This window comes from Tursiops truncatus, chromosome 4 (assembly GCF_011762595.2).
Source record: "Tursiops truncatus isolate mTurTru1 chromosome 4, mTurTru1.mat.Y, whole genome shotgun sequence".
In the NCBI taxonomy this organism is placed as follows: domain Eukaryota; kingdom Metazoa; phylum Chordata; class Mammalia; order Artiodactyla; family Delphinidae; genus Tursiops; species Tursiops truncatus.
The window spans coordinates 88056203-88079168 of NC_047037.1; the positions used below are offsets into that span (position 1 = coordinate 88056203).

A 22966-nucleotide genomic window follows, 5' to 3' on the forward strand; every position below is an offset into this window, starting at 1 on the left:
GAATGTCAGAGTTGCCATACTGTTTGTGAATATATTTTCCTTTAGAAACTCTGGCTCCTTTAGAGTGACCTATAAAAACATCTGTGACTTTTCCTACCTCCTGTCTCATCACATCCTGCCCCCAACATTATCCTCCAGCAATTCCCAAGTTTTTGCAGTTCCTTCTCCTGCATTCATTAGTACATCACTTGCCTTAGCATTATGGCTTCTGCTGTTCTTATTCTGAATAGCCAAACCTTTCCCTTCGACTCAGCTCGCCATTATTGCAGGCTTAAAACCTGTGTTTAGATCTAGATCCAGAAGAGATCATGTTATCCAGTCCCTACAATCTAAATCTAATCTCCCAGTGAGTGAAACACCCATGGGCATAAATCAGTTATAAAATACCTTTGAACTTCTATTCCCTCCACAAAGCATCATTCAATCCATCACCAATATTGTTTACAAAGATTGTTTATTTGTTTGTAACTTGTCAACAAGTGTTTGTCATTTTCAAGTTTCACCTAAGTCTCACCTTAAAGGAATAAAACCCAAAAATTTTTTTAAAAATCAGGAGTGATATTAATTACCCAATAACTTAACTCTTGCCTAATAGACAAGCCTGGGTATAAAACTGATGAAATTATCACACTGTCAGATAACAAGGGAGGGGGAAAAAGAGGAGGAAGGAAGACAGCTCTTCTGGAAAACAGGAAGTAGGAGACATTTGCTTATAAAAGGAGAAATTGGACTAGAAACCTCAGGTTAAGAGGATTAAATTGCAGATATCCTTAACATTGCCGGCTCTGCCTTTCTCTGAGAGTTCCTTGGAATGGCACACCCAAATTGTGAGAAGGTAAGTTTGGTTTGAATTTCATTTATTTTCCCACAGATTCACTTTTTAAAGCCTTTCTAGAGCTCACTTATATTTCCGTCTTTCTGGATGTAAGACATCTCTATCTGAGAATCCTCCCTTTGCAAGCGAATTATTACTTTTCTTTCATGTGATTGCGGTATACAACTTGGGTGAAAGTAAAAAAGGAGAAACTAAATATTTCTGTTCCTAGTTCAAAGTAAGATATTTATTTTGTAGAAAGACATGTTGTAGCTGGGCAAGATAAAACGGTAAAGAAATGGAGAGCTGCCGTAAAAAGAAAGTGAAAAGGGTAACGTGGATAAGGTCAGAAAGTGACGTGACTAGTAGGTTTCTTTCCCCCAGGAGTAAGAAGCAAATCTACTCCCAATGTCCTTGGTACCAAAGGGTTTCCTGACTAGGTTTGGGTAGTCCTGGACTAGAGGAAAATATAAATTGAGTAGGTTTCATAGGTATTTGCAGGGGCCACTATACCGGGCTAGAGAACTGAATTGGCCAATATGAAGTATATGATTATGGGCAAGTCATATAGCTGCTTACCTCTTGAGTGGAGTGATACTCTCCCAATATAATGTCCTTTTTTTTTTTAAGCTGACCAGTGAAATGTTTCCTGGAGTGCTTTGAAAAAGTGGTGTACAAAGGCAAAATCCTTTTTGCTAGCTAAAGTGCAGAGCAAGGGGAAGTCTTTGAAGAGATTTAAACCGGCTGCGGAGGGACGGGCGGGCGGGGAGTGGGGGGACGGGGACTGGCCTGGCCGCATCGGATACACTTAGCTGTTCAGAGAAAAGAATATTGCAATTGAGCTGGAATGGAGTTTATTCACCCTTGGATTGGAGAGGAAAAGCTAGAAACTTAAGCATATGTGACTCTATGTTATTGGTCATTTAATTTCTGAGCCTCAGTTGCCTAATTTCTAAAATATGAAAACTAATAAATTACTACAAGTATGTTATAGGATTAAATGAGAAATACAAAAAGCTCCTGGCACAGTGCATGAGGACTGTACAAAACCAGTAAATATCAGTTCCTTCCTACCTATCCACTTTATCTTTCATTCATGAAATTGTTAAAAGAACACTGAGCGTCCACTCTGTGCTGGGCACTGTGTAAGCCCTGCGATAGCAATGGAGGGTAAGACAGATACCTTTGCTCCCCTCCGGTCGTGGGGCTGAAACAAGGTTGGTATGGCTGAAGCTCAGAAAGCTCAGGGCTCTTAAGCTGGAAAGGCAGGCAGGGGGCCCGGCTGTTCAAGAACTTACAGGCTACACCAGGGAGTTTTGTCTTTTAACTGAAGTATTTTGAACAAGCAGGAGAGCAGTCTGCAGAAAGGAGCCAGAATGGATTGGAATCACAGGAGATTACTGATCCTGCCAGTGATGATAACGTGAATCATGCAACAGAAGATGAAAAGGCAGAAACACCTTCTACACAGATTTAGGAGATAAAATGAAAGTATTTGGTGTTTTAACTGATGGAGAGGAAGGCCATGAAGGAAATGGTTTCCCCAAACCCAAGATCTATGCTTTAATTTCCTCTTATCATCCACATGTAAATCTGCTTTTGCCCATTTCCTCATTGTTTTTCCCATCTAATAAAGGACCTATGAATCAATACCAAATTCAGGGAATCTCAGTCTCTCCATCCAGCTATTGGCTTCTCTTATTCATTAGTTGTGCCATGAAAGTAAATATGTTAGTTGTACAGCATTAAATGAGAATCAATGATTGAGCCTTGCTTTTCCAGAATTTCTTTGAAGAGGTCTTAGGTGAAGAAAATATGGTTCTTACATTGATTCCAGTTAATGAGGAAATTGTTGAAGACCATCTAACGGAACCAAGTGTTTCTTCAACTTCAGAAGTCAAAGTGGAGTCACTGAGTCCAGATAACCAAGGTATGAGAACAACAGGGTGAGCTCAGTTTGCTGCTCCTCCAGCTCTGGAAGATTCTTCTTCACCTGTCCTTTAACTATGCAACACCCAGCTTAAATCTCACCTTGATTATCTGTGGTAGGAGATTTCTCAAACTCTCATACTGCTCATTTGCTAAGCACCATTACTGTCTTGCTTTTAAAAAGACACAAAAACTAGGCATGTGGGCTTCCCTGGTGGCGCAGTGGTTGAGAGTCCGCCTGCCGATGCAGGGGACACAGATTCGTGCCCCGGTCCGGGAAGATCCCACATGCCGCAGAGCGGCTGGGCCCGTGAGCCATGGCCACTGAGCCTGCGCGTTCGGGGCCTGTGCTCTGCAACGGGAGAGGCCACAACAGTGAGAGGCCCGCGTACCGCAAAAAAAAAAAACAAAAACAAAAACAAAACAAAAACCCAAAAAACTAGGCATGTGTAGTGCTTTGGACAGAGCATGACCTCATGGGGCAGCTAGATGTGAGCTCAAATTCCCAACCCATGAAGCTCAATCTTCTTTCCATTTTTACATACTTCTTATGAAAACCAAATCATTCCGAGCTTTTTTCATTTTCTTTTATTTCGAGCTTTTTTGAGATATAACTGACACATAAAACATGGTGTAATTTTAAGGTGTACAGGGTGATGATTGACGTACATATATATTGCAAAATGATTACCAAAATAAGGCTAATTAACACATCCATCACCTCACTTAGTTAACTTTTCCCCCACTGTGGTGAGAACATTTTAAGATTTACTGTCTTCTCAATTTTTAAGCATACATTATACGATTAACTGTAGTCACCATGCTATACATTAGATCCCTAGAACTTACTCATAACTGAAAATTTGTACCCTTTGATCAATATCTTCCCATTTCCCCTACTCCCAATTCCTGGCAACCACCAATCTACTCTCCGTTCCTGAGTTCAGCCTTTTTAGATTCCACATATAAGATCAGATGGTATTTGGGAGACTAAATCATTTTGAAAAGCATCTAGTCTTTTGCTTGGTGAGCAATTGTTGATCAAATATCTAGCAGCTCTGAATATGATCCTTTGTATCAGGGCTTCATATGAAGGCATTGAATAAGTATTTTCAGAATGATTTTATTTTGGGGGCAAATAACGAGGGCTTCCAGATAAAGTAGACAGTGATAAGTTAAGCAAAGTGATGTGAGACAAGGTACATTTTCTCTGTAGAGAAAAATGAGGCAGGTTGACAGAATGGAGGACCATTGTTGGATGGGGTGGTTTTAATTATTTCTGTAGGGACAGATATTTTGTGGTCCAACATCTACACATTTTGGAGGAGCAATCCAATATAATGTTCTATCCAGGTGGTTGTTTATGGCTGCAAAAAGCAGGTTGCTATAGGTAGTGTGAAAAAAGTGGAATTTAGAATTTCAAAATGTGTATTTGAGTCCCAGTTCTGCCATTTTAATGGTGGTGTGATCTTGGGCAAGTCCTTTAACTCCTGAATCTATTACCTTATTTGTAAGATGAAGAAAAATAGTTGATATGTATATGTACAAATTGGGTTATGAGAGATAAGTGAGAACTTCGTAAAATTTTAAAGAATTTACAAATATTACATTATTACTACTTTGGTTCTCTTCTTTTCTCAGTTCATCCTCCTCAAACAGATGAACAGTTCAAAGCTTGCTCAACATCTAGTTGTAGTAAACCAATTTATCCCTTGCCAACCATATTGCCTCCAATTAACAACGTGAGTCGGGACACTTTGCGGAAATGGTGCCAACAACTTAATTTGAGTACCGATGGTCAGGTGAGTGCACTGGTAGGAATCTCTGGTGCTTGCAACAAGTATGGGAGCTCTGCCAGCTTTTAATTTTTGAAATTAATTTTTAATTAATTAATTTTAAATTTATTTATTTATTTTTGGGTCTTCGTTGTGGTGCATGGACTTCTCATTACGGTGGCTTCTCTTGTTGTGGAGCATGGGCTCTAGGTGTGCAGGCTTAGTAGTTGTGGCATGTGGGCTTCAGTAGTTGTGGGCCTGGGGCTCTAGAGCATAGGCTCAGTAGTTGTGGTGCAGGGAATTAGTTGCTCCACGGCATGTGGGACCTTCCTGGACCAGGGATTGAACCCATGTCCCCTGTACTGGCAGGCAGATTCTTAACCACTGTGCCACCAGGGAAGTTTGCAGGTTTTAATTTTTATTTCCCTTCTTAATTTCCTTAGAAAATAGAGGTTTATCTGAGACTCCAGAAACATGCTTATCCTGAAAAAGATCAGGTGAGTGAGGAGTGTCGTGATGTAAGTTCTGATTGTGAATTTTTCCTCCTCTTCACCATCTCTATATGGTGGCAAGGTTTCTCAACCAAGACAATTGACATTTCCAGCCAATTAATTTCTTTTTGTCCTGGGGCTTGTCCTGTGCATTTTAGGATGTTTAGTAGCCTAAATATCTATGGATTCTACCCACAGTCTGTCAGTGATCTCCCTCCCCCTACACACAGTTTTGACAATCAAAGTTTCTCTCAGTTAAGAACCACTGCTCTGAGGGAACTAATATTCCTAAACCCTTCCCACACTGACATACACAGGTCAATGTACGAAGAATGATAAAATCAACCCAAATGTCCTTGGGGCAGTGACGCTTCCCTGCATACTCATCGTGAATTCCATTTGCAGTATATTCCTGAATCATCACGGGAGGCCAGATTGCAGTCATGTCCAGGGAAACACAAGACGGTGACCAAGACAGCAAGTGTTCAGAAAAGGAAGATGAGTGAGAATGAGGAAAGGACTAACATGGTTGAAGTGATAACTTCAGCTCAGGCAGCCATGTTGGCAGCATGGTCAAGAATTGCTGCAAGAGCTGTTCAACCTAAGGCTGTAAATTCACGTCCCCTGCCTACCTCTGTTGAGTGCTTTCTGCCGCAAGCTTCCGGTAAGATCAACCTTAAAAAATGGTTACCATGCCAGAGAAAAAAGGCACACTTTTATTAGTCCAATACTGATGGTAGTTAAAGGGAAAGCGTTATTAAAATATCTGCAGATGGGACGTTAGGTTCATAGAGGGCTTATCTTGTGATTGATACAAAGCCAAGTTTTGCCTGAATGGCTCTCTGAGCCAGGTGGCTGAGTGGGGACACTTTCTCATCGCTAAGCACAGATCCAAGGTGGGAAGAAAGCATAATCTGGTAATGTGGTCAGCCACAGCCTGAGGTCTTCCCCTTTCTATTGGATCGGAAGAATTAATTAAAATGACCATGGTTCAAACCCTTGTCTTACCACTTCCTAGGTATGTGACATTGGCCAGTTACTCAGCATAAACCCTGGTATCCTGATTTATAAAATGAAGATTTCAGCTATTCTACTTGATAGAATGATTGTGAGGCTTATGAAATACAACTTGGTATCCTAAAAGTAGGCAATGATAATTAAAATATTTGGGGCCCCTGTCCTCTTGAGAAATCTCGAGAATAGCTTAGCCCCATCTTTCTCCAATTCCTGCTCCACTCTTTGATATTTCTGTTTTCATTTCCATCAGACCCTACCTCAGGCCAGCACAAAGTCATTCTCTTTTTTGGCTTGAATTCCTTTCCTCTCTCCATCCCATTTCCAGAGGTGTTCTGGATCCTCTTTTTCTATTATTAATTAACTTATTTATTTTTGGCTGCATTAGGTCTTCGTTGCTGCGGGCAGGCGATCTCTAGTTGCTGCGATCCAGGGCTACTCTTTGTGGCAGTGCGCAGGCTTCTCCTTGTGGTGGTGGCTTCTCTTGCTGCAGAGCACGGGCTCTAGGTGTGCGGGCTTCAGTAGTTGTGGCACGCAGGCTCAGAAGTTGTGGCTCGTGGGCTCTAGAGCGCAGGCTCAGCAGTTGTGGTGCATGAGCTTAGTTGCTCCGTGGCATGTGGGATCTTCCTGGGCCAGGGCTTGAACCTGTGTCCCCTGCATTGGCAGGTAGATTCTTAACCACTGCACCACCAGGGAAGCCCTACTCATCCTTTTAGTTCCTCTTCATTCAGCAGTTATCAAGCACCTACTGGGATCCAGGAGTGTGCCTAGCCACATTCTTTAAATTACTCTTTTAAAATTTATTTTTTTAAATTTATTTTATTGAAGTATAGTTGATTTACAATGTTGTGTTAATTCCTACTGTACAGCAAAGTGACTCAGTTATACATATACGTATATATTCTTTTTCATATTCTATTCCATATGGTTTATCACAGGATATTGAATATAGTTCCATGTGCTATACAGTAAGGCCTTGTTTTTCATCCATTCTGTGTATAATAGTTTGCATCTGCTAATCCCAAACTCCCAATCCATCCCTCTCACACCTCCTCACCCTTGGCAACCACAAGTCTGTGTTCTCTATGTCTGTGTGTCTGTTTCTGTTTTGTAGATAAGTTCATTTGTGTCATATTTTAGATTCCACATGTAAGTGATATCATATGGTATTTATCTTTCTATTTATGACTTACTTAGTATGATAATCTCTAGGTACATCCATGTTGCTGCAAATGGCATTGTTTCATTCTTTGTTATGGCTAATACTCCATTGTGTATATATGCCACATCTTTTTTATCTGTCAGTGGACATTTAGGTTGCTTCCATGTCTTGACTATTGTAAACAGCTCTGCAATGAACACTGGGGTGCATGTATTCTTTCGAACCATGTTTTTCTCCAGATATATGCCCAGGAGTGGGATTGCTGGATCACATGGTAGCTCTGTTTTTAGTTTTTTAAGGAACTCTGTACTGTTCTCCATAGTGGCTATACCAATTTACATTCCCACCAACAGTGTAGGAGGGTTCCCCCTTTTCTCCACATCCTCTCCAGCATTTGTTATTTGTAGACTTTTTAATGATGGCCGTTCTGTATGGTGTGAGGTGGTACCTCAGTGTAGTTTTGATTTGCATTTCTCTAATAATTAGTGGTATTGAGCATCTTTTCATGTGCCCGTTGGTCACCTGTACGTCTTCTTTGGAGAAATGTCTATTTAGGTATTCTGCCCATTATTTGACTGGGTTGTTTGTCTTTTTGTTATGAACTGTTTGTATATTTCAGAAATTAAGCCTTTGGCGGTCTTGTCATTTGCAGATATTTTCTCCCAGTTCATAAGTTTTTTTGTTTGTTTGTTTATGGTTTTCTTTGCTGTACAAAAGCTTGTAAGTTTGATTAGGCCCCATTTATTTATTTTTGCTTTTATTTCTTTTGCCTTGGGAAACTGACCTAAGAAAACACTGCTACAATTTATGTCAGAGAATGTTTTGCCTATGTTCTCTTATAGTATCATGTCTTATATTTAAGTCTTTAAGCCATTTTGAGTTTATTTTTGTATATGGTGTTAGTATGTGTTCTAACATCATTGATTTACATGCAGCTGTCCAACTTTTCCAACACCATTTGCTGAAGAGGATGTCTTTTCTCTATTGTATGTTGTATATTCTATTATATATGTCTTTTCTCTATTGTATATTGTATATTCTTGCCTTCTTTGTCAAAGATTAATTGAGCATAGTGTGTGTGTTTATTTCTGGGCTCTCTATTCTGTTCCATTGATCCATATGTCTGTTTTTGTGCCAATACCATGCTGTTTTGTCTTTTTTTTTCATGCTGTTTTGATTACTGCAGATTTGTAGTGTTATCTGAAGTCTGGGAGGGTTATGCCTCCTACTTTGTTCTTTTTCCTCAGGATTGCTTTGGCAATTCTGGGTCTTTTATGGTTCCGTATAAACTGTAGGATTATTTTTTTAGTTCTGTGAAAAATCATGGGTTATTTGATAGGGATCACGTTAAATCTGTAGATTGCTTTGTGTAGTATGGCCATTTAAATAATATTAATTCTTCCAATCCAAGAGCGTGGTCATCTCTACTCTTATTTTATAGTCTGACTGGGGAGATTTTATAGATATTTAAGCCTACAGTGATTGCTCCTTTCTCTCAATTTCAGACACTTGATATCTATAGGACTTACTACTCTGTTGTCTCTCAAATATCCCATCTCTCCAATTAGATTGTTCCTTAGACTTTTAAAAAAGATCCTTTTGCCTGTTTTCTATAGTTGAGGCAGTACAATGTAATGGTTAGGCAAATTGGCTGTGAATCAGAATACCTAGATCCTTGTTTTGGTTCTGGGAAAATTATGATATTTTAACACTGTAAGCTTCACTTACTTCACCTGTAAATAAGAAAAGTAAATAGAAGGTAAATATTAATGATGTTCTTAAGAATAAATGTATTAATACATGTAAGTCACTTAGCAAAATCCTGGACACAAAGCAAGTTTTCCAAAAGTTAATTGTTATTGTCCTCTGTGCTATGTAGTTTGTGAAGTTAGATTACACTGTCTTTTGGTCTACATTTTCCATGCTTCTCATTCAGTTGATTCAAGAGTGACTCACTGAGGGGTTGGATTGGGGTACGGTTACCTGATTGTAGCAGTTTATGTTTGCTTCTTTTTCCTTGCCTAGGTGTCCGGTGGTGTGTGGTCCATGGCAGACCACTCTTGGCAGACACAGAAGGTTGGGTTCGCCTGCAGTTCCATGCAGGTCAGACCTGGGTGCCTAACACTCCCAGGAGGATGATCTCTCTCTTCATGTTACCTGCCTGCACTTTCCCATCCCCAGACCTAGAAGATAATATGTTATGTCCTGAATGTGCTAAGAGGTAATCCTTAAGTATCTTTCTAAATATGACACACAGAACAATAGATGTCTAGATGGGTTTCTGAAAAATTTAGTAGGAGAAGGCAGAGGGCAAACATGCTGTTTTCTTAATTTGCCATATAGATCAGGCAAAAATAGGAAGCAAAAATAATTTAGCAGGGGCTTCCCTGGTGGCGCAGTGGTTAGGAATCCACCTGCCAATGCAGGGGACACGGGTTCGAGCCCTGGTCCGGGAAGATCCCACATGCCGCGGAGCAACTAAGCCCGTGCGCCACAACTACTGAGCCTGTGCTCTGGAGCCCGTGAGCCACAACTACTGAAGCCTGTGAACCTATAGCCCGTGCTCCGCAACAAGAGAAGCCACTGCAATGAGAAGCCATGCACAGTGAGCCCCTGCTCGTCACAACTAGAGAAAAGCCCACACGCGGCAACGGAAACCCAATGCAGCCAAAAATAAAAATAAATAAAATAAATTAAAAAAAAATTTAGCCGTGGATTAGAACTCAGATAAATGTGGCTTCTTCTTAGCAACCTTAACAAGGTAGTTGACAAGTTAAGACCTTAACTGCCTCAATTTTAGAGAGATCTGTTTTAAGAAAGAAAAAATTAGGTTCTCACCGTATGTCAGATACTTAGCTGGGGATACAAAAATTAGTAAGACAAAACCCATGTAGCATGCTGAGATGAAAATGAGTAAGAGATGCTATGAAACTATCTGGAAAGGACCTATATTGCAGTGACTTAGGGAAACTTCAGAAGGGATTACATGTACTGAGGAAGAGTTTACCAGTTAGAAAGTAAAAACTTGGGCATTTTGGTAGTCAAAACAGCCCCTACCAATACATGGAAGAATATGACCTACTTACATTGCAAATAGGCCAATATGATTGAAGCTTATATTGACAAATAAGTCTGAGAAGGGAAGGAGCAGACTATTGAAGGTTTTATATCTATATTAAAGGTCTCATATTATCCTGTGGGTCATAGTTTCTCAGTCACTTTTGGGACATAGATTTCTTTGAGAAAATAATGATAACAACATCTTCTCCACTCAAGAAAATACACATTGTGCATACACATAAGCAATGCTTTAGGTTCTATATAGACGTGGAACTCATGAGCACAAAATTCAGCTTTTGGTGATAGAATTGGATGGAGGTGATGCAAGATGGGTGTGAAGGGAAATTAGATTTTTATTTTTTTATAGTTATATATTTTTAAAATATTTACTTATTTGGCTGCATCAAGTCTTAGCTGCAGCACACAGGCTCTTCACTGTGGCATGCAGGATCTTTCATTGCGGTGTGCGGGCTCTTTGTTGAGGCTCGTGGGCTTCTTTCTAGCTGTGGAGTGTGGGCTTAGTAGTTGTAGCACATGCGGACTCAGTAGTTGTGGCATGCGGGCTCTAGAGCATGTGGACTTTGTTGCCCCATGGCATGTGGGATCTTAGTTCCCAGACCAGGGATCGATCCTGCATCCCCTACATTGGAAGGCAGATTCTTAACCACTGGACCACCAGGGAAGTCCTGAGGTTTTTTCTTTTTTAAGAAAGTAGATTGAAATCTTGTGACAGAGACTAGATTGGAGCGTCAGAGATTACTATAATAATTTTGGAAAGATGTAATTTATGACCTTGGTAAAGAATTTGAAGCGGAATGGGACAAATGTAAGAGTTGCAGGAGTATAGAGAACAGAATGCCATCTTATTAGAGGAAAGGCAGAAGTTCAGTTCAAGGGCAAAGAATGATACATGGGACATGCTTCACATGGGTCTAGTGTTCAGAGAAGTATGGGTTAGAGAGAAACATCTTTGGGAGTCATTAACATGCAAACTGAACATAAGAATATGTAAGAATTAGAAGGGACTGCAGAAGAACCTTAAAAGAGAATCAGCTTATCGATGGCAGGTGAGCAATGAAGACTGAAAAAGTGCAGTTAGAGGTTGGGAGATAAATGAGAAAAAAAGCAACGGGTCGAGAGTTTCAGAAGGAAATAGTTGGTAGTGAGATGGCCATGTAAGATTATGGTTAATGCAGTGTTGCTGGGAGTGTGAATTTGGTACACCATTGGCGGTCTTTTTGAGAGTATGTTGAGAGGGTCAGGTGATAGTTGGAGCAGAGCATGTGAAAAACTAGGAACAGGTCATATTGATGATCTCTACTACCTGAGCTAGAGGAGATAGCAGTTAGTTGAGGCAGTAATATCAAAGGAGCTTGTTTGTGTCTTCCTTTCCTTCCTTCCTTCCTTCCCTCCTCTGTTTCTTTTTAATTTTTAATGGGAATACCAAGAGTAGTGTGAACAGAGAGAGGATGTGGGGAGAAGCTGTGAGGAGGAAAGGGAGAGTATGAAGATAAAGGAAGTAGAACCAATTGTAGTTTAGAGAATAGGAGCCCTGATATTAAGTGGACAATGTTGTTCCTTTGCTTATTACATAAAATCTTTTTACCCACCATCCTAGGGTTGTGGGGCAAACTACTCACAAACTCCAGAAGGGTATTCCTCATTTTACTGGTCATTTTCAAGGGGCTGGTATGTAATGGTCTATCTTATTCTAACCATTTTCCAAAATTTTTTTCTGACTTGCTTTATAGGAATAAGAAAATTATGAAAAGATTAATTGCAATGGGGAAGAAGAAGAAACCTGGTTTGGACATACCAACATCATTGCTTTTAGATGGGCCATGTCTTAATACAAAATAAATAGTTAGCGGAGGGGAAGGGGTGGGGTGTGGATGAAATGTGTGAAGGGGGGTAATTGTATGGTAATGATGGTAACTAGACTTATATCAGTTTTGTAGTGTACACAAATATAGAATTACTATGTTGTACACCTGTAACATAATGTTATATACCAATTTTACCTCAATATAAAAAAATGTTTGTTAGAATACACCAGTGAAGCCATCTAGTCCTGGACTTTTGTTGTTGGGAAGTCTTTGATTATGATTCAAACTCCTTACTAGTAATCATGAAAAAAAAAAGAGATAAATGATGGAGAGCCCACAGTTAAAGTGACTTGCATCCCAATGATTGCTATGCTCTGTCCTCGCCATCCTCAATGTTGCCTGATGCTTTAAGTACAGATGAGAATGTCTGGATTCTGTACTGAGGTTTACCAAAAAATGACTGTGACTGCTGCTTCAAGTACTAGCTATATAGAATGTAATTTGGTTTTATTTTAGTTAATAGATTTTTGTTTTTTTTTAGCAGTCTTAAGCTTTCAGAAAAATTGAGCAGAAAGTACAGAATTCTCAAATACCACCCGTCCTCCCCACCCCATTTCCTCTACTATCAACATCCTGCCCCCGAGAGGCACAGTTGTTGAACCTACATTGACCCATCATTGTCACCCAAAGCCCATAGTTTATATTAGGGTTCATTCTTTGTGTTGTACACTCTATGGGTTTTGACCAATGTATAATGACATACTCATCATTTTAGTGTCATACAAAATAGTTTCACTGTGCTATAAAAATGTTCTGTGCTCCACCTATTGAATACTTTCTCCCCCCAGCTCCAGACCACTGATCTTCCTGTCGGCATAGCTCTGCCTCTTTACAGAATGTCATACATTTGGAATCATACAGTAGCCTTTTCAGATTGACTTCTTTCGCAACAGGAAATGTATTTAAAATTCTTTCATGTTTTTTCATGGCTGGATTGCCCACTTTTTAATGCTGAATACTCCATTGCTTGGGTGTACCATAATTTATCCATTCACATATTGAAGGCCACCTTGGTTGCTTCCAAGTTTTGGCAATTATGAATAAAGCTTCTATAAACATTTGTGTGCAGGTTTTTGTGTGAACATACATTTTCAACTCATTTGGATAAATATCAAGGAACAGGATTTTTGAATCATAAGAGTATGTTTAGTTTTGTAATAAATTGCCAAACTATCTTCCAAAATGACCGTACCCTTTTACATTCCCACCAGCAATGAATGAGAGTTCCTTCTGCTCCACATCCTCCCTAGCATTTGGGGTTGTCAGGGCTTTGGATTTTGGCCATTCTATCTTATTTTTAATAAATTTATTTATTTTATTTATTTATTTTTGGCTGCGTTGGGTCTTCGTTGCTGCACGCAGGCTTTCTTTAGTTGCAGCAAGCAGGGGCTACTCTTTGTTGCAGTGTGCGGGCTTCTCATTGTGGTGGCTTCTTTTTGTTAATTTTTCTGGATTAATTAGTATATTTAGAAAATCGATGTTCAACATGATTGATATAGATGGATTAAGATCTGTATTTGTTTTCATCACCCTCTTTTTGAATTTTTTTGTCTTCCCCTCTTTTCCTTCTCATTTTAGTTGAACGTTTTATATGACTCCATTTTTTTCCCCTCTCCTGTATATCAATTACACTTTCACTACTGTTTTTTCTTTGTGTGTGCTTGCCCTTGAGTTTGCTATGGTTACTAGCAATCAAGTTCTTTTTCTTTTCTTTTTTAAATATAAGTCTTTTTTTAAAAATGAATTTATTTATTATTTATTTTTGGCTACGTAGGGTCTTTGTTGCTGTGTGTGGGCTTTCTCTAGTTGCGGTGAGCAGGGGCTACTCTTTGTTGCAGTGCGCGGGCTTCTCATTGCGGTAGCTTCTCTTGCTGCAGAGTATAGGCTCTAGGCGCGTGGGCTTCAGTAGTTGTGGCACACAGGCTCAGTAGTTGTAGCTTGCGGGCTCTAGAGTGCAGGCTCAGTAGTTGTGGCACAGGGGCTTAGTTGATCCGTGGCATGTGGGATCTTCCTGGACCAGGGCTCAAACCCGTGTCCCCTGCATTGGCAGGCAGATTCTTAACCACTGTGCCACCAGGGAAGTCCCTAGACTCTTTTTCAAATAACAATATAGCAATTCATGAGTATTGCAAGTGCCTTGTAATATAGTATTTCCAACTCCTACTTCTCCCTTATAACATTGCTGTCATTCATTTTATTTATCCATCTATTTATTTTGAACAAACATATGTTAGATCAACTAGGAATAAGAAAAATAAAAGATTTTATCTCCTTTTACTTCTTTTCTAGAACTCTTCTTTAGAGCTGAGTTTCTGACCTATATCATATTCTTTCTGAAGATTTTTTTTTAAAGAATCCAGGTTTATGAAGCCAGACATTAATTTGCAAGAGATTTGTAAAACAATGTTACTCTTCTGACTAAATTTCTTTATGAAAATATATTATTTTTCATAAAGATATTTATGTTAACATGTAATGGGTTTATTATTTTTAGTGAAAAAATATTTTTAAAAGTTACTCAGTTTTAATGTCTAATCTGGCAAATATTGATAGACAAACAAAATCTCAATAATTCTCAATAATTTTTAAGAGTGTGAAGGAGTTCCAAGACCAAAACAGTTGAGAATAGTTGATCTAGTCCAACCCTCTCTCTCTTGCTCCCCCAATTTTTACAGGCTTGGAGTGGGAAGGGGCCCTTCCCAGGAAGATTGTGGCTCTGGTCCTGACACTCCATATTTGGTGAAAGCCTTTGAAAAAGATAACTCCTCTCCGGTGTATTCACTCTCTCTTCATTGGGTCCTTATCTGGATTTAAATGTCTTTGAACTTTTTTAAAAAAGGCCTTTCTCTATACATATACCTCCTTCCACCTAACAATTGCTAGGTCGTTGTAACAAACTTCTTGAAGAAATTGTTTACACTCATATCCCTACTTTCTCATCTTTCACTCACTCATTCAATATATATTTATTGAGAGCTATGTACCATATAGAGTTTTAAGTGCTCATAACTCAACAATGAATTAAACAAAATCCTTGTTCTTTTAAATCTTACATTCTAGTGAGGGTAGACATGTCCAGAAAAATTGTCCAGAACTTGTAAATGGGCAGAAGAGGATTACTGGGTCATCTTTCATTGTAGTGCTGGGGTATACCTTTGATTGCCTTTATATTGACTAAGCTATCATACAACTTTGTAGGTAGAGGCTAACTTGTAGAAAACTGATAGCAATGCAAATAATTCTTGTCTGAGAACAATGCAAATACTTCCTATTCCTAGTAATGCAAATGGATTTTGTCTAGTAGAGATGGAATCCATTTCCATCTGGTTGAAGAAATAACTCCCAGAATTACAGTTTTTTGCTTCATAGGATATTAGTATTTTTGCAACTATTAGCAAATTCATTTCAGTATTCCTTTGGCTGATAATCTAAATCTCTGAAACTCAAATTCTCATTTGAACAAGTCTTACCTACCATCTTACTGGTTCCTTCATTATTTAAGATAATAATGGATGAGTAGTTTATTATGATGAATAAAATCTTTGTCATGTGTTCATTTTATATTTTTATAAGAGATATGTTTTCATTCAACCTTTTGAAAATTATTTAGCAGACTAAAAGAAAATAAAATACATATCAGGTGGTAATAAGTCAAAAGTATAAAACAGGGCAAAAGGACAGCTATTAACTGGTGGTGTAGTATGGTACTGTTTATTTATTTATTTATTTATTTTGTGGCACGCGGGCCTCTCACTGTTGGGGCCTCTCCCGTTGCGGAGCACAGGCTCCGGACGCGCAAGCTCAGCGGCCATGGCTTACGGGCCCAGCCGCTCCGCGGCATGTGGGATCTTCCCGGATTGGGGCACGAACCCATGTCCCCTGCATCGTCAGGTGGACTCTCAACCACTGCGCCACCAGGGAAGCCTATGGTACTGTTTTAGATAGGGCCAATCAGTCAAAGTCCTGCACTACTCTCTCTTAACTGTAAGTGGAATCCATTCTCTCCTCTCCATCTTCACTGCCACCACACTAATCCAGACCATTACCTTCTCTCATCTGATCTCCTCGCCTTACTCCTACCTACTCCGATCATAGGCTATCAGATGATCATTTTTATAAACAATTATCTGATCATGTCCCTCTTTTCCACTGGCTCCCTATGTGGAGTCAAGTTTTGTGGGGTCTAAACCTTACACAATTCGGGAGGCCCTCGAGAAAAATAATGCAAAAATTAGGTACCGAGCCTTGAAAGGGGTAGTGCAAATGACAGGTTCTGAAACTTAAGCTTCATTAGCTTCACTATAAGTCTGCCTCTGCCTACAAGTCTAGCCTCCTTTTTCTCTACCTCAAGACCTTTCTCCGTACAATTTCTGCCCAGAAGGCTCTTCCTGTCCCCTTTTGCCTAGATAACTCTTGAAGTACTCAGCTCCCGATCCTCCCTGAAACCCCAACCGGATTAGGGACCTTTACAGCCTCTCCCAAGTCCAAGCATCCCAGCAGAGCCAGCTTTCTGTGCAAATGATCCTTCAAAAGATCCCTGGCTGGGCGGGGTTTGCACCTGAGATGTGTCTGTGGGCGGAGCCCCAGGCGAGAATGAGCCGTAGTCCTCCCCGCTTTACGTCCGGAGTGGGGCGCATCACCTCTCCGGAACCTGCACGGCTCCCGTTGCGGTTCCGGTCGGAATTACTGGGCGGCGCACGCCGACTTGGCTGCGCAGGTAGTGAGAGTGCTCGGGTCTTGCGGAAGCGTATGGACTTCGCGACGGTCCCGCGGTGACAAAAGAAGTGGGTAAGATCCGGTGACAGCAGCCTTTTGCCGCCGCCCCTCGGGAAACTTCTCCAGCCCTTCCAATCACTTTCCTCACCCTCCTCTGAAAATTTTCTAACATTTCTTGCGAGACACATCTACTGGTGACCAATGCCCTCAGTTTTTGTCTGAGAAATTATTTCTTCACTTTTGAAGGAAAATTTTGCCAAACATAAAATTCTAAGTTTTTTTTTTTTTCCTTTAGGTACTTTAAATATCGCTTCACTCTTTTCTTGCTTGCATGTTTCCCGACGAGAAGCCATAAATTTCCCCTTTCTCCTTCAGACCTTCATTAGAAAAACATTAAAGCACACTGAAGGGACTTTCCTGGTGGTGCGGTGGTTAAGAATCTGCCTGCCAAAGCAGGGGACACGGGTTTGAGCCCTGGTCCGGGAAGATCCCACATGCTGTGGAGCAACTAAGCCTGTGCACCACAACTACTGAGCCTTCGCTCTAGAGCCCATTCTCTGAAACAAAGAGAAGCTACCACAATGAGAATCCCGCGCACCACAACGAAGGGTAGCCCCTCCGCAACTAGAGAAAGCCCGCGCAGCAACAAAGGCCCAACACAGCCAAAAATAAATAAATAAATTTATAAAAAACAAAACAGGGCTTCCCTGGTGGCGCAGTGGTTGAGAGTCCGCCTGCCGATGCAGGGGACACGGGTTCGTGACCCGGTCTAGTAAGATCCCACATGCCGCGGAGCGGCTGGGCCCGTGAGCCATGGCCGCTGAGCCTGCGCGTCCGGAGCCTGTGCTCCGCAACAGGAGAGGCCACAACAGTGAGAGGCCCGCGTACCGCAAAACAAACAAACAAACAAAAAACAAAACACACTGAAGAACTGAAAAAAGCAATACAATGAATACTTATATTCCCTCTACCTAAATTTAGTGTGTTATATTTTTCTAAAGTTGATATATATTACAGTATATATAATATTTTTACTAAATTATTTAAAAGTTGTAGAGATCAAAACCAGAGTTTTTCAAAATTTCACATTTGTTCAAAATGTTTCTAAACAAAATCCAGTCAATGTTTACACATTATATTTGGTTACTAAAACTTTTTCAGGATCAATTCCCCCATTACTTTCTTCATTACTTTTTTTTTTGGCCCTGCCTTGTGGCTTGTGGGATCTTAGTTCCCCTATCAGGGATTGAAACTGTGCCCTGGGCAGTGAAAGAAGGGAAACCTAACCACTGGACCACCAGGGAATTCCCAGTTACAATTTTTTTTTGAAGAGTCTAAACCAGTTGTTTTGCAGAAGGTCCTACTTTTTTTAAAAAAAATTATTTATTTATTTTTGGCTGTGTTCGGTCTTCGTTGCTGCACACAGGCTTTCTCTAGTTGTGGGGAGCAGGGACTACTCTTCGTTGTAGTGTGAGGGCTTCTCATTGTGGTGGCTTCTCGTTGCAGAGCATGGGCTCTAGGGTGCTTGGGCTTCAGTAGTTGTGGTGCACGGGCTCAGTAGTTGTGGCTCACGGGCTCTAGAGCACAGGCTCAGTAGTTGTGGTGCATGGGCTTAGTTGCTCCATGGCATGTGGGATCTTCCCGGACCAGGGCTTGAACCCATGTCCCCTGCACTGGCAGGTGGATTCCTAACCACTGTGCCACCAGGGAAGCCCCCTCCTTTTTTTTTTAAAGTATAGTTGATTTATAGTATTTCAGGTATACAGCAAAGTGATTCAGTTATAGGTATACATATACATACATATACTTTTTCAGATTCTTTTCCCCTGTACATTTTTACAAGATATTAAATATAGTTCCCTGTGCTATACAGTAGGTCCTTGTTGTTTATGTATTTTATATATAGTAGTGTGTAATTGTTAATCCCAAATTCCCAATTTATCCCTCCCCCCCTTCCCCTTTGGCAACGATAAGTTTATTTTCTTTTTTTTTGTTTGTTTGTTTTTGACTATTACAAAAGTTTATTTAGCAAAAGAGTTCAGTAAGAAAATGTACATGACTCAGAATTTATCATAATAAAATGTGGAGAGGGGACACATAGAAGCAGTTGATTTCTCTGGTGAACACAGCCATTGTTTATACTTGTTCCAAGGCTTCTAACATGATGATACTATTTCCTCGTATTACCACCATTCCAGTATTGTTCTGTTGCTCACTAGTTGCCATCTCCACACATTCATCTATCACAAGATTCATAAAGGGATTGAATCCCTACAGTATTCCTTGGACATGTCTGCCACCATTTAATTTTTATGATAACTTCTTGTCCATAAATTTCTTCAACTCGGGAGGGTGAGCTTTGCTTATGATGTCTACTCAGCAAGCTCAAATATGCCTCCAAACAGAATTTGAGTCATCCCTCATGCTCCAGCAGTAGCCATGTTTGTTTTCTATGTCTGTGAGTCTATTTCTGTTTCGTAAATAAGTTCATTTGTGTCATTTTTTTAGATGCCACATATAAGTGATATGATATTTGTCTTTGTCTAATATACTTCATTTAGTATGATAATCTCTAGGTCCATCCATGTTCCTGCAAATAGCATTATTTCTTTCTTTTTTATGGTTGAGTAGTATTCCAGTGTGTGTGTGTGTGTGTGTGTGTGTGTGTGTGTGTGTGTGTGTGTGTGTGTGTGTGTATTATATATATATAATATATATGCCACATTTTCTTTATCTGTTACTCTGTCGGTGGACATTTAGGTTGCTTCCACATCTTGGCTATTGTAAATAGTGCTGCTATGAACACTGGGGTGTGTGTATCTTTTCCAACTAGAGTTTTTGTCTTTTCTGGATATATGCCCAGGAGTAGGTTTGTTGGATCACATGGCAACTCTATTTTTAGTTTTGTAAGGAACCTCCATACTGTTCTCCATAGTGGTTGCAGCCATTTACATTCCCAGCAACAGTGTAGGAGGGTTCCCTTTTCTCCATACCCTCTGCAGCATTTATTATTTGTAAACTTTTTTTTTTTCCATGCCATGCAGCTTGTGGGATCTTAGTTCCCTGAGTAGGGATTGAACCCTCGCCCCGGTAATGAAATCGCTGAGTCCTAACCACTGGATCACCAGGGAATTCCATATTTGTATACTTTTTGCTGATGGTCATTCTGACCAGTGTAAGTTGGTACCTCATTGTAGTTTTAATTTGTATCTCTCTAATAATTAGTGATGTTGAGCATCTTTTCATGTGCCTTTTGGCCATCTGTGTGTCTTCTTTGGAGAAGTGTCTGCTTAGGTCTTCTGCTCATTTTTTTGATTGGGTTGTTTGTTTTTCTGATATTGAGGTGTATGAACTGTTTGTATATTTTGGAAATTAATCTCTTGCCAGTCCTATCATTTGCAAATATTTTCTCCCATCCTGTAGCTTGTCCTTTAGTTTTGTTTATGGTTTCCTTTGTTGTGCAAAAGCTTTTAAGTTTAATTAGGTTCCCCCCCTCTTTTTTTTGCTTTTGTTTCCATTACTCTAAGAGATGGATCCAATGAAATGTTGCTGTGATTTATGTCAAAGAGTGTTCTACCTATGTTTTCTTCTAAGAGTTTTATAGTATCTGTTCTTACATTTAGGTCTTTAATCCATTTTGAGTTTATTTTTCTATATGGTGTTAGAAGATGTTTTAATTTTATTTGTTTACATGTAGCTGTCCAGCTTTTCCAGCACCACTTGTTCAGGAGGCTGTCTTTTCTCCATTGTATATTTTTGCCTCATTTGTCATAGATTAATTGACCATAAGTGTGTGGGTTTATTTCTGGGCTTCCTATCCTGTTCCATTGATCTATGTGTCTGCTTTTGTGCCAGTACCATACTGTTTTGATTACTATAGCATTGTAGTGTAGTCTGAAGTCAGGGATTCCTCCAGCTATGTTCTTCTTTCTCAGGTTGTTTTGTCTGTTCAGGGCCTTTTGTGTTTCCATACAAATTTCAAAATTTTTTGTTCTAGTTCTATGAAAAATGCCATTGGTAATTTGATAGGGAATGCATTGAATCTGTAGATTGCTTTGGGTAGTATGGTCATTTTAATGATATTGATTCTTTCAATACAAGAACATGGTATATCTTTCCATCTGTTTGTGTTGTCTTCAATTTCTTTCATCAGTGTCTTATAGTTTTTGGGGTACAGGTCTTTTACCTCCTTAGGTATGTTTATTCCTAGGTATTTTTATTCTTTTTGATGTGATGGTAAGTGGGATTGTTTCCTTAATTTCTCTTTCTGATAGTTCATTGTTAGTGTATAGAAATGCAATAGATTTCTGTATATTAATTTTGTATCCTGCAACTTTACCGAATTCATTGCTGAGCTCTAGTAGTTTTCTGGTAGTGTCTTTAGGATTTTCTATGTATAGCATCATGTCATCTGCAAAGAGTGACAGTTTTACTTCTTCTTTTCCAGTTCGAATTTCTTTTATTTCTTTTTCTTCTCTGATTGCCATGGTGAGGACTTCCAAAACTATGTTGAATAAAAGTGGTGAGAGGGCTTCCCTGGTGGCACAATGGTTGAGAGTCCGCCTGCCAATGCAGGGGACATGGGTTCGTGCCCCGGTCTGGGAGGATCCCACATGCCGCGGAGCGGCTGGGCCCGTGTCCGGAGCCTGTGCTCTGCAACGGGAGAGGCCACAACTGTGAGAGGCCTGCGTACAGCAAAAAAAAAAAAAAAAAAAAAGTGGTGAGAGTGGACATTCTTGTCTTGTTCCTCATCTTAGAGGAAATGCTTTCAGGTTTTCACTGTTGAGTATGATGTTAGCTGTGGGTTTGTCATATTTGGCCTTTATTATATTGAGGTATTTTCCTACTATGGGTCCTACATTCTGAGTGAGAAGATATTACTCCCTTTACCTTACTCTTTTTTTTTCTATTATAAAATGATTACATGCTCATTATATTCAAAAAAGAAATGTAGAAAGTAAAAACTGTATATCTGAACTTCCAAGAGACAATAAGTAATCATATATTAATGGAAGGGTCAGTTCATCAAGAAGATATAACAATTATATCTGTACCAAACACGAGCCCAGGAACGTATGACTCAAACAGAATTGAAAGAGTAAATAGACAGCTCCACAATATTTGGAAATTTCAATACCCCACTTTCCATAATATATAGATAACAGAAGTTCAGTAAGGAAATAGGAAACTTAAATAATACTATAAACCAGTTAGACCTAACAGATATCTGTAGAATACCCCAAAACAACAGAATACACATTCTTCTCTAGCATACCTGAAACATTTTCCAGGATAGACAATATATTAGGCCACAAAACAAGTCTCAGTAAGTTTTAAAAAATTGAAATCATGCAGCGTATTTTTTCTGACCAAAATGGAATGAAGAAATCAATAGAATCAATAATAGAAGGAAATGGAGCAGATACAAATGAAATCAATAATATAAGAAGAAATAACAGAAGGAAAGCTAGAAAACTCACATCTATGTGGAAATTAAACAATACAATTTAAAATAACCAATGGAGGGACTTCCCTGGTGGTCCAGTGGTAAAGCGTCTGCCTTACAATGCAGGGGACGCAGGTTCGATCCCTGGTCAGGGAACTAAGATCCCACAAGCCACAGGGAAACTAAGCCCACGTGCCACAACTACTGAGCTCATGTGCCTCAACTAGAGAGCCTGCATGGCACAAACTACAGAGCCCACACGCTCTGGAACCCATGTACCACAGCTACAGAGCCCACATGCCCCGGAGCCTCCACTCCACAGCTAGAGAGAGAAAACCCGCACACCACAGCTAGAGAGACACCCGCGCACCGCAATGAGAGAGAAGCCTGTGTGCCTCAATTAAAGATCCCGCAAGCCTCAACAAAGATCCTGCGTGCCACAACTAAGACCCGATGCAGCCAATAAATAAATAAATAATAAATAAATCTTAAAAAAAAAAAATAACCAGTGGATCAAAGAATAAATCACAAGGGAAATTAGAAAATACTTAGAGATTAATGAGAATGAAAATGCAACATACGAAAACTCATGGATGTAGTGAAAGCAGTGCTCATGGGTAAATTTTTACAGTAAGTGTCTACATTTAAAAAGAAGAAAGATCTCAAATCAATA

At 39.8% G+C, this 22966-nt stretch overlaps 2 protein-coding genes and 1 pseudogene across 3 annotated transcripts in view; 2 read left to right on the plus strand and 1 right to left on the minus strand.

Moving 5' to 3' along the window:
- The first annotated feature begins 1112 nt into the window (after positions 1-1112).
- Positions 1113-12105, plus strand: DPPA2 (developmental pluripotency associated 2). The gene is made up of 7 exons (XM_033855218.1): positions 1113-1145; positions 2597-2744; positions 4385-4545; positions 4962-5015; positions 5415-5673; positions 9211-9406; positions 11997-12105. Exons 1-7 carry the CDS (start codon positions 1113-1115, stop codon positions 12103-12105), a joined length of 960 nt encoding a protein of 319 aa, XP_033711109.1.
- A 4712-nt stretch (positions 12106-16817) lies between these two features.
- Positions 16818-22966, plus strand: part of MORC1 (MORC family CW-type zinc finger 1) — a 360669-nt gene continuing 354520 nt past the window's right edge. For both annotated transcript variants that reach the window (XM_073804253.1, XM_033855850.2), the window contains exon 1: positions 16818-16919. The gene's annotated coding sequence lies outside the window, so the exon portion shown is untranslated. The remainder of the gene's footprint in view (positions 16920-22966) is intronic.
- LOC101323313 (small nuclear ribonucleoprotein G pseudogene) lies at positions 18954-19208 on the minus strand (annotated as a pseudogene).